We start from the raw sequence: 16,838 nt of genomic DNA, 5'->3' as shown, positions 1-16,838 counted from the left end.
AACTAATTTAATTCTGTCTTGAATTGTCAGCAGCCTGTCTTAACTTTGGAATAGATCTGGCCTTTAATTGGGATCCAAAGAAGACAAGCAGCCAATTACCATGTAAAGTCACACTGAATACCTAGTAAAAATTTTCTTACATGGTTAAAAATAATGGGTTTTTTTTCCCCTTGTGAAGGTTCTAAGGCCCAGCAGCTTCTGCAAGGACTACAAGCAAGTGATGAAAGTCAGCAACTCCAGGCAGTTATTGAAATGTGTCAATTATTGGTCATGGGAAATGAGGAGACACTGGGAGGGTTTCCAGTCAAGAGTGTCGTTCCAGCTTTGGTAAGATAAGAGTTTTCCCCTCATTTTATCTCTTCTGAATGATGCCCATATTTTTACTAAAAGTATGATTATTGTCATTGGGAATTTTAAAATATGACAGGACCAAGAGATAGTCAAGTGTGGCTTAATTAGTGCTTTTATTTCGTGCTTATAGAGATTTTGAGTGACTGTTAATGATGAATTAGTAAAATTTCTAAACCATTTCTTGATGAATGACTACTTACATTATCTTTGATACTTAAATGACTGGTTTTAAATTTTAAGTTGTTACCCCCATCAGGTAATATACTATGCCAAAACACATGCTTTTTCTTTTTCACATGGGACGATAGAGGCAGCTCTATTGTGGGTTGTCTTTGTGGGCCACGAAAGTTGCAGGCTTGATAGTCGTGTGCACGGCAGAGCAGTTCTGGCTAGAATACTGCATGGATCCTTCCAGCCAAAAAGGTTTTATGTTAGGCAAAACAAAAGAAACAAAACAATACTCGCCAAAAAAAAAAACAGTTTTAAAAAATCTTTTAACGGTTTTGCAACACAGTTATGAGTTGATATTTAGAATTTATTAACGTCTTAATCGCTTAAGCTTTTTAATGTGAAAGCAATAGGAAGAGGAATTGCCATTACCAATGTAGGCCCTGGAGCATAATATATCTTTTAAGTAGTGGCTTAGTAATTTTCCCAGTGTGAGATGAAAGAAATTGGCTATAATTTAAGATTAAAATTAAGTCTGAATGAAATAATAACAAAAGACTAACATGCGTCATGGGTACATTCATACCATATTTTACCTTGGAAGTTTAAATAAATATTATTTAAGTCTTTGTTTACACATCCAGTAAAGTTCACAAAAATGAAATTGTCATTGGAATATCAGTTTACCTCATTTGATCGCTTTATTGGATTACAGAGAGATTGGAGTGTAAGGAGAGAGCTGACTGAGGACCAGTCAAAGACAAGATGACATCGTCTTTATTCTGCCTGTTCTTATTTGTTGGCTGGCTCCGTACTGACAGGGAATGTTACAGGAAGGAGCAGTTTCTTTACCTTCTGCCGTGCAGACCTCCTCCCAGTAACAAAAGCTAGCTCTTAAGTCTTAGCAGTTCCACTCTAAAGGCTTGCATGTTAATTTCTGAATGTTTCATGAAAGCAGTATTCGCCTTTGTAGCTTGGCATTTTGCCTATGTTAATATTCATGCCCAAATTATCATTTTCTTCAATAGCTGGCTTTTGTGACCTGAATTGAACTTCCTTGTTTGTTTGTTGTTGTTCATTTAAAAATAAATAGTAATGGAGAACTAGGTTTACTATATACTGTCTCTGTTAAAATGCAGTGTTTATTAGTTAAAGGAGCTGTTGAATCTAGGCAGAAATGTTAACACATAATCTAATTTACATACTTTGGATGGTTGTTGATTAGATTTAAGTACTTACGGGACCTACACAAGTCGGCTCGTGCTATTAATAATGAGTGTTAATGAGTTGTCCGGATTTATCTTTCATCACAGTTGAGTATTATGAATATATATCCATCAATCACCATATACCATAAATAGTCATTTTTGGTGAAGAACCTGTTTACAGCAGTCCTTGCCAAATGTGGGCTTACAAAGATCATTCCACCTGAAGAATTGGGGAATTTATTACTTTTTCTGTTAACATAACAACTCCTTTTAATTTAGAGTAGATGTTTTAAGTGACTGTGAGTAATTTGAGACAGTGTACACTCTCGCGTGTGTGTTTCACACAGTTATCAGGACCTCTGGTGTGTAGATATACTTTACCCAGCATAATTCAGAGCTGAGAAGACATTGATAGTAAATTAGTATTATCTTAGAATATCTGATGTTTGTTATTATAGTCATATATTTAATTGAAGGGTACTTTACAGCTTAAATTCAGTGCATTAAGATTTTTCCATTGAATTAGAAGACAGTGAATGATTGTCTGCTTCCCCAAGTAGGACATTTCTTTGGCAACTTTGGCTGCTCCAGGAAGATGGAGAGTATATGCCTAGTAGTTCTTTCATCCTCCTCTTTGAAAAACATGATTGAAATCTGCTTAAGATCTTTTCCTCAGGAGAAAGTAATGTGGAATCACTTAGACTAACTCATGCATCTGTAGAATAATTACATTAATTTGAATTTTAATTAGTGCGTTAGTTCCTAACGTGATCAATATTGTGTTTAAATCCTAGACGACTGTGTATTTTACAGCTGAGTTAAATGGTGCTTACCACAATTTAGAGCAGCCGATTAACAAGAATTTCTAAGCTGTGGTCTTTAATCTGTACTCATAGTTGTTAATTTAACAAATGTCACTGCATTGCTGGTCTGTTTATTTATGTATTAAATGTTCATTGACACTTGCTAAGCCCTTAATGACATGTTAATGGGCTTCTGAAGAGGGGAGTAGAGGAAATGGAAGAAGTACTTGTCAGACTTCTAAGATACAGATAGCTTTTAATACTTTGTTATAATCTTTTTTATAACAGATAACATTACTGCAGATGGAGCATAATTTTGATATTGTAAGTATGTGCTATATTTTTAAAAAACGCTCCAAATTTAAATTTTGAGTTTTTTTTGAGTAAAGATGGCTTCTTTTCTAGATGAACCATGCTTGTCGAGCCTTAACGTACATGATGGAAGCACTTCCTCGATCATCTGCTGTTGTAGTGGATGCAATTCCTGTCTTTTTAGAGAAGGTAATCCTAATTTTGCTCAGCTTGTTCAAAAGCAGGCATAGGGGAATCAAGTTGAGAACTCTTGACTGTTGAATTCTAAAGTAGTATATCAAATTGTAAGGCCACGTTAAAACACATTTTTTAGCGTCCATTATCTAACTATATTTTTTTGCCAAGATTCCAGGAAATGTTTCATGTTTAGCAGGGATGTAGTTTAAAAAGTTGATGCTAATAAAGCATTTGTAAAATCAACCCAGCTTTATAATTTTTAATAATAGCAATTACTATGTTAGTATAAAATCTTTCAGCGAAGAGCTTAGAGCACTTGATTAAAAATAAAAATAATCTCATTATTTCTAGAAAACATCCCAATGAGGTTGATAGCTATTTAAACCCTCATTGTATAGCTGAGAAGGCTGAGACAAAGTGCCTTGCTCAAGGTCATAAAGTGAGTCAGTGGAGAAAGGAAATTTTTTCATATGGTCTGTGCTAGGTTGTGTTTTTGTCTGTGTTAAAGACCTTTTTCTTTTAAATGCACAATAAAATTTGCATTATCTGATAACATTGGAATATGGTATAAAGTTTAAAACTTGATTTTTAAAATTAGTTATATAAACCAAATCATTTATTTTAAATATGAAGATTTAAAGTTATGTAATTGAATTTAGTTTATTCTCTCTGTAAAACATACTTTTGAATATTTTAAAACAAAGTAGTTGGAAGGAAACTGTATTGGCTATATGTTACAGCCTAAGCTCACAAGTCACTGGTTTCCTATGGTGGGTTTAAGGTTAGGCAGCATAGATTGATGGAAATGGTAGAAAATGTGTTTATTTATGTTGGAGATAAGCAATGATAAAAGAACTTGAATGATAAGCTTATGTTTCCTATTTATATGTTCCCAGCTGCAAGTTATTCAGTGTATTGATGTGGCTGAGCAGGCCTTGACGGCCTTGGAGATGTTATCGCGTAGACACAGTAAAGCCATTCTACAGGCGGTAAGTGTTGTTGCTGAAGGGCTATGTTTCATATACTGTTGGATTTTAGATCCACATTTAGATTAGCTCCTAGGTTCCAGCCTCTGTAAGTTACATACTGTTCCAGAGTCATGTGCTAGACTTTCATAGGCTTAATATTTTTTAATTTCTGAAAAAGGGTATTTCTTCACTTTAACAGTTTCCTGTATTTTAGGGTGGTTTGGCAGACTGCTTGCTGTATCTAGAGTTCTTCAGCATAAATGCCCAAAGAAACGCACTAGCAATTGCAGCCAATTGCTGCCAGAGTATCACGCCGGATGAATTTCATTTTGTGGCAGATTCCCTCCCATTACTTACCCAAAGGCTAACCCATCAGGTAAAATATAAACCTATTTTATGTGCCGTAGAACATTTTTATTACATTTTTAAAATGCCAATTTCAAGTGGAATCTTAAATCTTGCAACTGTCTATTTAAATTGGAAATGTTTTGATCTATGTTTTTTCAACTATTACCTAGTCATGTGCTATATTAGGTTATTTGATAAAATTTTGGTGGATTTACCCAAGTGAACACTATTTTATGTACTTGATATCTTCACCTATTTTGACTTTAAGGGGTAAATTTATTATTTCAGAAACACCGAATGTTTACTGTGTGATATAGTTAGAACTTCCTTTTGGAAAGATCACCCTTTCCTGAAAGATACTGGGTTAGGCAGACAAAACTAGAAGGATGTGGGTTAAGATCAGAAAAGAGATGAGACTGTGTCCCAGACAGAAATGAAATGAAAAATGCAGACTGTAGCTGCTGGGGTTGGAGAAGAGCAGGAGCAGTTGTTCGGGAGATGGAACCAGTGGGCCTGGTGACGCGGTGTGAGGCAGGGCTTACGGGAGCCTCTAGTGAGGACAGATTGTGAGGTAAGCTTCAAGTTTGTAGAGAAATAGGATTTTCTTGTAATGTTTCAGAGTGTTGTTACTGCTTAAGAGATATTTAAAAATCTGGCTTTTAAATCATGTCCTTTACCAAGTGTGCTTAAAATCTTCTTGGGGAAAATTAGGTAAATAAAATATACAGGCATACCTCAAGAGGTTCTGTGGGTTCGGTTCCGACCACTGCAATAAAGTGAAATATCACAATAAAGTGAATGATAAGAATGTTTTGGTTTCCCAGTGCATATGAAAATTATTTTTATACTATACTGTAGTCTATTAAGTGTGCAGTAACGTTATGCCTAAAAAAAATGTACATACCTTAATTAAAAAATACTTCTTCATTGCTAAAAAAGGCTAACCAGCATCTGATCCTTCAGTGAATTGTAGTCTTTTTGCTGGTGGAGGGGGAGAGTTTGAAATATTTTGAGAATTACCAAAATGTGATGCAGAGACATGAAGTGAGCAAAGGCAATGGCGCCTATAGACTTGCTTGGTGCAAGGTTGCCCCAAACCTTCAGTCTGTAAAAAAGCAAAGCAACAACAACAAAACGCAGTATCTGAAAAGTACACTAAAGTGAAGCACCATAAAACGAGGTGTGCCTTTGTTAAACGAGGGATTTACAGAAGATAGATCAAATAATACTGATTATTGAATCACTGAAGTATTTTGCTTCTAAGATGATCAGCACACAAGTAGTGCCATTCATTGTTCATTTTAAAAAACGTAGCAGGCTTTATTGGGACTAGAACTATGTTCTCTACTTAGCTGTGAGGTCAGCACCTTACTTAGGACATGAGAATCAGAGAAGTTAAATAGTTGGCTCTGTTACTATAGAATTCTTACTACACTTAAGTAGTGACAGCGGAGGTGTAGGGCTTATGATACCAGAATTACTCTCATTTTTACACAAGCTAGTCTAGTTTTTACATCTAAAACCCATTTATCAATTAGGAAAAAACAAAGTCCGTCAAAATACTTAAACCATTAAGTTGTTCTTTCTGTTTTTATGAGAGTTACTCCAAATGATTTCTCAGTGAGACCACTCTAATAGTACTTTCAATTGTTTTCATAGTGAATGTAGCAAACATATGCCTAGTTTGTATTATCAGCAAACCTCTGGCTCATACACATACTTAACGATTTACAACTTTTTAGTATGCGTGTTTTAGACGTTTTGCTTTTTAGGATGGTAGGATGCTTATTTTTTCTTTATTATAGTTTTTGTTTTTGTATTGAAATTATGCAATGACAAAAGTTGTTCCTTTTTTCCTGTATGTTTGCTTTTATCCATTGGGGACTTAATGGAGGAGAGAGGTTCTCTCAGTTGATCCTCTTTGCTTTGAAATCATGACATTACTGATTGCTTGCTTAGGATCACTGCGCTTTTAAAGAATTTGGGTTTAGGAAAGAAGATAAGGGAGTGATGTATGGCAGTGAAAATGTTTTTTGTTAACAAACTTTATTTTCTTTTACAAAAAAAAATAGGACAAAAAGTCAGTAGAAAGCACTTGCCTTTGTTTTGCACGTCTAGTGGACAACTTCCAACATGAGGAGGTAAGCATTTAGTCTTTGTTGGCATTTTCATGAAGTTGTTAAATTGTTGACTCATGATGTAACAGTATGGTTTTTTTTTTTTCCTGTTTGTGAAGAATTTACTCCAGCAGGTTGCCTCCAAAGATCTGCTTACGAATGTTCAACAACTATTGGTAGTGACTCCACCAATTTTAAGTTCTGGGATGTTTATAATGGTGGTTCGCATGTTTTCTCTGATGTGTTCCAATTGTCCAACTTTAGCTGTTCAACTAATGAAGCAAAGTAAGTGCTATTTTATTATTCTCTTTTAAGTAGGAAAAGCAGCTTGTGTGTGCATGTGTGTTTTAATCTCCATTAATATGTAAAGTCAACTTAAGCAAGCAGAGGGAATTGCTAATGTCATAGGCGCTGAATAGTAAAAGGAAGAAAAATGTTAATGTGTAATAAATTTGTGTTGCGACAATGTAGAAATGCTTCCTACAGAAAAATTTTAGAGTATGTAGTATATTAAAAGTTTACCCTTTGTGGTTATAGGACCACAGACCCAAGATCACTGCTTTCTATGCATTACCAATTAAGTAATGATGCTTCATTAGGAGAATTCTGAGCTTCAGGTTACCAGTAACTGCTTCTCTTCTGCTAATAGGTAGTTCTTTCTACCCATGTTAGGTTTTCCAGCAGTTTTATCTGATTCCAGGTTCTTTTCTTCCCTCAAGATGTCGGAACTTACTTACACTGACGAATGTCTCCGATTTTGGCTGTTGCAGTATTTCTAAGCCCTCCCAGTGTGCAGGGTGCAAAGTGCCATTGCACTGCTATTGCATCTGTCCGTTATTCTCTCAGGCCTTTGAGTTCCCAAGTTAATGTGAGAAGATAGCGGGCTTCAGAAAGCATCTGTATGTTGTAATTACTGCTAGTAGAGTATTGGTCACTTTTGTGTGAAACACCTGTAATTGTGGGTAATTTCATATCCATAATTCTAATCTCCGAGGATGTTACCTTGGGAGTCAGTGATGAGATTCACTGACAACCTAGCCTTTGGTCCCACTGCATCAGATAGAATAATAAGTATAATAGTACTTTTTGTGGCGGGCGAATCAGTTTTATATTCAGTTGCGTTACTTGTGAATTTTAGCAGATGGCACAGAATTTTGTAGAAAACTAGTGTTGCTGAGGTGATTTATTGAAGAGATTCCTCTTAAAGCGTTGAGTCATTCCCAAATTTGGTATTCCAGAGAATGCTGTTTGCTTGTGCCATGAGCAAAGTACTCTCTGCCTAGACAAGTTTGGAAAAGGTTTAACTCTCTCCTTTTTTTTTTTTTTTTTTTTTTTTGAGTAGGCCCAATGCAATTTGCTTATTAAAATCCCTTGGAGCCCCGTGAGTTTTGCCTGCATTACCATTTCCTGAAGTTTGAACACAGATCAGCTCTTGTTACCGTGTGGCACAGCATTTTCCTACATCCTGGTTTGGGAAATTGCTGTCTTGACTTTTGTTGGTTTTAACGTTTTGGAATTTTTTCTTTAATATTATGAGTATTTTCACTTCTTTTGTATATCCTAGGAAGTTTTTCACACATTCATCACATAGAGGCTACTAGACTTTTTTTTTTCTGCTATAATAACACAAAGGAAACACAAAGCTCTCTGGTTCTTTCCATTTTGTTGTCATCTTCTGATCTCCTAGGGGGGAAAAAAAGGTTAATGAATCCCTGTAATGCACCATTGCCATGTATTCACATTTCCTGGAAAAATTGGCAAAATGACTTTTTTAAGAACTTTTTAAAAATTTTAATCACTATTTGTGAAATTTCAACGAGGCAAAGATTTAACTATCCACAGCCCTCTGCCCAGATCAACGGTGAATACCTTCTTTGACAAGAAAACTTGCTGATTACTGGCAAAACATTTTGGTGAAATGCTTATGTGTATTTTGCTTACGTATAGTATTTTATAGAAACGTATGTCACAGCCAGCAGAGCCACAACCCTACCTTTAGGTTGTAGCTATTGGACTGACTAAAACCTTTGGAGGCCAGGAGCTTCCTCCACTCATATGTCAATACATTAGACTGGTTTTCATGCAAATTCTTCCATAAACTGATGTCTTCTGGGAGGAAGCTTGTGGTAGGGGATATTTTAATGATTTTTGTATTTACTTGGTATGCTTAATGTCATGTAAGGTAAAGTCTTTTCTGATCACAGTATGGTAAGATTTAGATGCTTTTAATTGTTGTATTTATCCTTTTGGTCACAAGTTATCTGTATGTTTGAATCGAAGGCAGATACACAAATATACTTGAATTGAGGCTAAAATGTATGTTTAGTGTACTTTTGTGCAAAGCACCCTGCTCCTCAAGGAAAGTAATATAAAATCCTGAAAGTCTCTGCAGTGGATTTGTGATTAGCTGTCTGACTAGAAGGTTAGGACTCAAACTGAAATTCTCATAAAGAAATTGTTAAAAATCTTAATACCTTTTTTAAGGTTTTTATTACAACTCATTTGGATTTTTTGCTTTAATTTCTATGATATATTGCTGTGTAAGAAAATAATTCTGATTGCTTTCCCCCTAGGGAATGATTGCTTTCTGAATATGGTACTATGACTAGTTTCATAGGCTTTTGCTTTTTGCTGTTGGTTTTACAGACATTGCAGAAACACTTCACTTCCTCCTGTGTGGTGCCTCCAATGGAAGTTGTCAGGAACAGATTGACCTCGTTCCCCGAAGTCCTCAAGAACTGTATGAACTGACATCTCTGATTTGGTAAAGATTGCGCTACTAATACCTAGTTTACACGAGAGTATTTTCACTGTAGAGACCTGGTATTCACGGATAGCGCTGGAAGCAACTTATTAAAATAATTGCACTTTTTGTTTTCAGTGAACTTATGCCATGTTTACCAAAAGAAGGCATTTTTGCAGTTGACACCATGCTGAAGAAGGGAAACGCGCAGAACACAGATGGTGCGATATGGCAGTGGCGCGACGACCGGGGCCTCTGGCATCCCTATAACAGGATCGACAGCCGGATCATTGAGGTAGTAGTTTCCTCGTACCGTTTAAATAGGTCTTACTTTGGTGGAGAGTGGGTGTCGGGCTGGAGTGGGGAGGTGGACATGTGGACTTAACTGTGCTCAGTTTTGAATTAACTCAAGATTCTCTCATTTTGTCTCCTGAGAACAAGGTCCTCATTTCTGTTCAGGTCAGAAAACATGATGTTCTAGTCCTGCTTCTGCTGCTCACTACCTGATTGACTTGGAGCAAGTAATTTAAGTTCTTTGTTCCAGAGTTTCCTCATTTCTGAAAGGAAACTTGGGAGGAGTTAGGCTATACGTGTCTAAAAGTCCTTTCTGTCTCCTAAGAAGAAATCTCTCCAAAGCAAAGATCACATACAAATAGCTGCTTCTGAATATTTTTAAGAGCATAAATATGGCAACAATTTAAAATATCTAGCTCTAGGTGAAAGGTTAAGTAAATTGTGATACATACGTAGCCTTGTATATAATCCAGACCTTATAGGGTAAATTTTAATGGTTTAAAATATGATATAACAAGAATGAAAACACAGTATTCAAAATTACATGAATCTTTTGGGAACTTGGCAAAAGAAAAGAGGAGTGATAACAAAGGAAAGAAATACACCAAAATACTGACCTTGATTTTTCTGTGAAGGTTTTATGTGTGATTTTATTCTTATTTCCATACTTCCATATTAAAGTTTTTGCACTGAAATATTTCAAAATTTTCTCAGGTCAGGAAAATATTTGCCCTGGTTTAGGAAGTGTTGGTAACTGCATTATTTGAGATGCCATGCATCATTTACTAATGTTTCCGTGTATGAGATTAATTTTTTTTATTGATTTATAATCATTTTACAATGTGTCAAATTCCAGTGTAGAGCACAATATTTCAATTACACATGAACATATATATATTCATTGTCACATTCCTTTCTCTGTGAGCTACCATAAGATCTTGTATATATTTCTCTGTGCTATGCAGTATAATCTTGTCTATCTATTCTACAATTTTGAAATCCCAGTCTATCTCTTCCCACCCCTCACCTGCTATTAGGACTTTTTGAACGTTACAGTTAAATAGACATTTTTCTTTAAGGTACCTTCTACTAGTTAGCTTCTAAAAATGGATTTTTGAAAAACTTTGAAACCACTGACTTAAGTTACAAGATCAGAAGTTCTTACGAAAATAAGAGCTCTAAATTCAGAGCCAGGTGTTATGAGGAAGTGAACTGACTGGTTGTCTGTGCTTCATCAGCCTTAGTGTGTAAGCAGGTCGCATTCTCTAACACTCAGCCACCTTCTTTTTAGCATTTTCCTGATAATTGCATTTTCACTATTAGTTTATGATTCTGTATTTCCTTTTCATTCAACCAAGGAGTTTCATAGATTGGACTATTATAAGAATGATTATTTTGTCACTTTTTTAGGCTGTCTAAAATCAAGCAAACAGTGTTACTCACGCTGTCTTGTTTGAGATATGTACTGTGTGATGCATGCCACCCCTAGGGATTACTTTCTTTAATTCCATTTGTGTCCCTTTCAGTCTTAGAGCATCATTTAAATGTAAAGTCTTTTTTGTTTACCTAAGGATAGTTTTATAGAATCATCTTGTTTAAAAGAGGGTTTTGTTGGGTTGCTAGGAATCCATGATGTAAATATCACTAACCTAAGAATTAGATGCTAAGATTTGTGGATAACACATTTTTTTCTATCAGCAATGTCTTAAAGACCTTCTTAACACAAGTAATGTTTCCTTCATGTCAGTGATTCTCCATGACTGGATCTCTCATCAGGATTTTACCTGTATTTGTCTCTGGGGACCCGATGGGTCCTGTGGTATATATTTGTGTGTAATTTAAAAGGGTATGTTGAATAAATGAGTTTTGCCACACTCACACTATTAAAATTTCCTTATTTTATTACTTCACTATCTAAAATCTGATGAAATAAATAAGTAAGTTAGCATTTATGGAGGGTCCCCACTGTGTCTTAAGTTAATAAATTTCTCCATGTTTATATTCAAGGTTTCTCTCTCTTTGCTCTCAGGCAGCCCATCAGGTCGGTGAGGATGAGATAAGCTTGTCCACTCTGGGACGAGTTTATACTATTGATTTTAATTCTATGCAGCAAATCAATGAGGACACGGGAACAGCACGTGCCATTCAGAGAAAACCTAACCCCTTAGCCAATACTAACACTAGTAAGTACCTTTTGAGTTAAAAGTAGTCCTGTGCTGTCTTGTAAGTTATATTTGCAATAAAAATAATTGTTTTATCAAGTGTTTTCATTAGGCTTAAGGCAGTTACATAGTAGTAATTGTTTTTAATGCTTTAATAGAGAAATGAGCAAATACTGCTTAACTGGTATCTTCCTTATGATTTTTCTACTTGAGTGATTTGCAGTGTACTGGACTTCAGTCAGAATTGTCCCGTGCGTTTTTTTTTCCCTTCCAGTTTTATTGGGATATAACTGACACAGCACTATGTAAGTTTAAGGTGTGTAGCATAATGATTTACCTTACGTACCTCATGAAATGATTATCACATAAGTTTAGTGGATATCCATCATCTCATACAGATACAAAATTAAAGAAATAGAAAACTATTTTTTTATTAGAACTTTCGCATGTAAGCTCCTATAATACAACATAGTGATTGAGCATTTCTGTACATTTCAAAATGATCACCATGGTTAAGTCTACTTATGATCTGTCACCAAAGGTATTACATAGTTACTGACTGTATTCCCCACACTGTACGTTTTGTCCCTGTGACTCATTTACTCTACGACTTAATCTCTCTCACCTATTTTTCTCCTCTCCCCACCCCTCTCTGCTCTGGCAGCCACCTGTTCTCTGCAGCCCATGCAGTTTTTGAATCTGATCCTTTTATCCCCATTCTGCCTTTGGATCCACTCACACCCCATCAGATTAGTTCTTTCCAACCTTTTATTTTAAACTTTCCTACCAAAATTCTCTTAACTAATGAAAAACAGGTGATTGTGATTTTTCGCCCCAAGTTTCTGTTGTTTGTTCCTTTCCTGAGGGATTTAGTTTGTTTCTTTTGTACTAGTTTAGAGTGCAAGGGCCAGCACTTTTTCAGAAAAGGGCCGGATGGTAAATATTTTAAGCTTTGCAGGCCATGCAGTCTGTGTATTCAGCACTGCTGTATAGCCCCCAAACAGCCATATGCAGTATGTAAACAAATGTATGTGGTTGTGTTCCAGTAAAATTTATTTACAGAAGTAGGTGCGGGGCTGGAGTAGGCCTTCAGACCATTCATTGCCAACCCCTGATCTAGTGCTTTTCATCAGTTACCTTTCCCCCACACTTTATTCCCCCTAAGCAAAGTGACAGGTCACTCTTGTTTTTCCACAGTTTCTTACTAAATACTCACTGTTCATTTCTTGAACTCTGTAGTTCTTACCAGTAGTTTAGCTACTTAATACTGGAAAGTCCCCAACATTTTGTGAAACGTATATTAGTAAAAATAAGAGGTACTGTGTAGTGGTGCCTTGTTCTTTTCAACTGGTCAGAATGGTTAGTGGTTCTTTAGCTGGCTAAAATTTGTCATAATGCTGTTTTTGGCATCTTTATAGACCCAAGTTGATCACAGTAGATAAGTTAATTTGTTTTCTAACCAAAAAGTTTTTATGGCATTTCAGATAATTACATCAGCTTGAACGCTTTATGATACTTATTCTGTTGTGTTTCTGAAGTCTGTAATTTTAGGATGCTACATTTTTTATTACAGGTGGATATTCAGAATTAAAGAAGGATGATGCTCGAGCACAGCTTATGAAAGAGGATCCGGAACTGGCTAAGTCTTTTATTAAGACGTTATTTGGTGTTCTTTATGAAGTGTATAGTTCCTCAGCAGGACCTGCGGTCAGACATAAGTGCCTTAGAGCAATTCTTAGGATAATTTATTTCGCGGATGCTGAACTTCTAAAGGATGTCCTGAAAAATCATGCTGTTTCAAGGTGTGTTCATGAAAGAGGTGAAAACATTTTAGAAATCCAAGTCTTTGCAAGCCATTTCAGAGATCTCTAGAGAAACAGTATAAAAAAAAATATGCATCAGACAGTTTATTTGGAGTGTCTTGAGCCCTTTGTTGCCTTTCTATACTCACAAACACCTTTGATAGAGAATAAATTAAATGGAAAAGTTGAGCGTTTAAGAAAAATTCTTATTTTAGTGAACTGGTTTCATAATTAAAATATTTTGCTTTCAAGTTTAAAGTAGTACAGCGCACAGTGACTGTCAGATTCAGACAAATGCTTTATGTACAAACACTTTCTTTTTTCAGTCACATTGCTTCCATGCTATCAAGTCAAGACCTGAAGATAGTGGTTGGCGCCCTTCAAATGGCAGAGATCTTAATGCAGAAGTTACCTGATATTTTTAGTGTTTACTTCAGAAGAGAAGGTAATGCCCTTTATGAGAATTAATTCATGTTTAATCTTTTAGCCTAAATAGTATTTCAGTAAATGTATAGTTACATTCTATAGAACAAAAATTAAACTGTTACTTTTGTATAAAATTTGCATGCCTACAGTTCAAGTACATATAGTGCATCTTTTATAAATCTCATTACAGATTATGTGAGATTCACTGTAAATTGATGAACACTTAGTAACTTTCAATGATTTGAGTATTTACAGCCCAGAAGCAATCCTTGACTTTTCTTTTTATGCTGGTAATATACACTTGCCCACAAAGAGTCTTTGAAAAAGTCAGAGGTCACTTTCTTTCCTAATGAATCCTATTAGTAGATCACAGTGGTTGTAAAAGGGATTATTTTTTACTTCATTGTGTAGATAATGGACTATTTTAAGGCCTGGAATAATTTTCAGAATGCAATTGGTCTAGTCGTCCAATTTGAGGAACTTGAATGTCGAAATCAGCCTAGGGGACATGTTCCTTTTCCATTCTCCTCTTGACCTCAAAGATGAAACTATCACTCGTTCAGGTGTTTTATCCTTTTCAAAGTTGCCAAGATATTAAAAGAAGTTCTTTCTTATCAATAGAAATCTGTTTATGGGTCTTTTAGGATACTTTGGTCTTGTGAGGATACAGAAAATAATTTTCCCATGTTGTAATACTTGGCTTTATCTTTAGTCTTAGCAAACAATCCTAGTTCTTTATGCATATGGATCTGTTTTCCATTCTTTTGATCGCTTTTTCTTATGCTGGATTTGTTTGTCTTTATATCTTCAGAATGTAATAGACATACTAGTATAATAGTATTGGATCAAATGGAAAGAAGTTTTCACTGTTTATTATTCTGCTCAAATAACAAATGAATTTTCAAAATATCCAACACTGCATATGAAATAGAAGGCAAACTTTGTCCATTTCCTAGAGATAAGATAATAACTATGGTTAACAAATCAGATGTATGTACATTTTCCGTGCTCACATAAACACTTGATATGTATTCTTATTTTTACCCTAGATTATCTTGCATTTTGCATTCCATGTTTTGTTTTCGGTATTCTATTTTTGTTGTTTGCTTTTAGTTGCCTTCTGATATGGAAGTATATCAGAATCAGTCTTTTCTTTTAAACGTTCATGGAATTAACTGTGCCATCAGACTGAATTTCCCACCCCCAAATATTTGCTTAGCATATACGTTATGAAGCTTATGGAGGAATCTAGATTGGTTCTTCTCCTTTGCATTTGGCTCATTTTGCTCTTCTTTCAGGTTCCACTCAAGTGTCACTTATTCCTGAAGATCTTGCCTATCTTCTAGATTCTGTTAGACCCCACCTACTGTATGCTCCAACAGCACTGTATTTGCTTTCTTATAAGCAGTTCACTCTTTATTTGTAATTTCTTATAAAATATCTCTTTCCCATTTAGTTACTAAGTGCCCCCTGAATCTGTTTTCCTTTGATGTGACCATATCCTGAGTGCCTAGCACTCAGTTGGCATATGATTGCTGTAAGGAACACTTTTGGAACAAATGCCTGATACTTGAATTCATTCAGAATTTTTTTTTTTTCTCTTTTTCTAAAGAATCTAATGGGAAGCTCTGGACTCCTTCCCAAAAAAAAAAAATGTGAATGTGTAAATATGCACTCACATAGATTCAGACACACTGATTTGTATATGGTTTACATACTGATACTCAGACACTTTCATATTTTCCCCCTCCCCTCATATACATCCTCCCTTGATTCTAGCCCAGATAAAAACCCCTGCCTTGTCAGTTACAGTTCCGTTCTCGTCATATACCTCCAAGGATGTGAAAATCACCATCCTTCAATAGCTGGTGGTCTCTTTTGGCAGCAGTGTTATTATGATCTTGTCTCATAGCATTTGAAGTTAATGATTTTAGGTCTTTTTCCCTCCTTTATCAAGCCACAGGTGCACTGCATTTCTGTAACTGCTTATTGTTTTTATAATGGGTATTTTAAATTTCTAGTAGGACTTCTGACCCCATTAACTACCCTATGATCAGGTTTTGAATATTGGAAGACATTCAGTATAAATATCTTTAATTTTGAATTTGCTTACTACTTTCTGAATGGAATCAAGTTGAAAACCCTAATACCTAGAGTTATTTTACTCTTTGCTGGGCACTTTTTATTTATTCCTTGTAAATCACTGTTGGCATTTAGGGATCTTGTAATGGTGGGCAGGCAGTCCTGATTAACACATTTTTTAATCTCTCTTCTGTATAGGTGTAATGCATCAAGTAAAACACTTAGCAGAATCGGAGTCTTTGTTGACAAGTCCACCAAAGGCATGTACGAATGGGTCAGGATCCTTGGGGTCCACAACATCAGTCAGCAGTGGAACAGCCACAGCTGCCACTAATGCCGTGGCTGACTTGGGGTCCCCCAGCTTGCAGCACAGCAGAGATGATTCTTTAGATCTGAGCCCTCAAGGGTGAGTCAGAGTTTTGCACTCATTTTTGTGCGCTTTGCCTTTAACTCTGCCCTGGTGCCGGAGTCTCACACAGGGAATTAAATGGTAAAATATTATGGAGAGCATACATTTTCTATTTTCCATTGATGCTTTGTTAGATATGTGGTGGGAAAGTGAAGACAACTAACTAAACATTTATTGGAAACCTGTTGTATCGAGGCATGTTTAGGAACCATGAGAGATACATGGTATTTCTGTTGGCGTACAAGGGAATTAAAGCTTAAAGAAGCTAAATTACTTGCATAGTGTCACATACTTACTTTACAGATGAAGGATTTCAGCTCTCATTTCTTTTTCCATAATCTTGTGATTATTTACTGTATTGCAGCATGCATACCAACTTCGAGACATCCACATATTGATATAGTGAAAAATATTAAAAATTGGAGTTTTCAGAATGTAAAGGAAAAAACTGATTTCCCATTTATCTTT

At 35.6% G+C, this 16,838-nt stretch overlaps 1 protein-coding gene across 15 annotated transcripts in view; it reads left to right on the top strand.

The window, feature by feature from the left end:
• TRIP12 (thyroid hormone receptor interactor 12) overlaps positions 1–16,838 on the top strand; it is a 131,173-nt gene that overhangs the window by 82,418 nt on the left and 31,917 nt on the right. For 6 of the 15 annotated variants that reach the window (XM_031452338.2, XM_031452336.2, XM_031452332.2 and 3 more), the window contains 13 exons: positions 179–327; positions 2,819–2,854; positions 2,936–3,031; positions 3,916–4,008; positions 4,202–4,363; positions 6,408–6,476; positions 6,572–6,737; positions 9,099–9,216; positions 9,334–9,493; positions 11,519–11,672; positions 13,225–13,453; positions 13,780–13,898; positions 16,160–16,367. In XM_031452338.2, the coding sequence (XP_031308198.1) occupies positions 179–327; positions 2,819–2,854; positions 2,936–3,031; positions 3,916–4,008; positions 4,202–4,363; positions 6,408–6,476; positions 6,572–6,737; positions 9,099–9,216; positions 9,334–9,493; positions 11,519–11,672; positions 13,225–13,453; positions 13,780–13,898; positions 16,160–16,367 (1,759 nt within the window). The remainder of the gene's footprint in view (positions 1–178; positions 328–2,818; positions 2,855–2,935; positions 3,032–3,915; positions 4,009–4,201; positions 4,364–6,407; positions 6,477–6,571; positions 6,738–9,098; positions 9,217–9,333; positions 9,494–11,518; positions 11,673–13,224; positions 13,454–13,779; positions 13,899–16,159; positions 16,368–16,838) is intronic. The other 9 variants (XM_031452340.2, XM_031452337.2, XM_031452333.2 and 6 more) reach the window with 3 other exon arrangements.

This window comes from Camelus dromedarius, chromosome 4 (assembly GCF_036321535.1).
Source record: "Camelus dromedarius isolate mCamDro1 chromosome 4, mCamDro1.pat, whole genome shotgun sequence".
Lineage (NCBI taxonomy): Eukaryota > Metazoa > Chordata > Mammalia > Artiodactyla > Camelidae > Camelus > Camelus dromedarius.
This window is presented reverse-complemented; position numbering and strand designations above follow the sequence as displayed.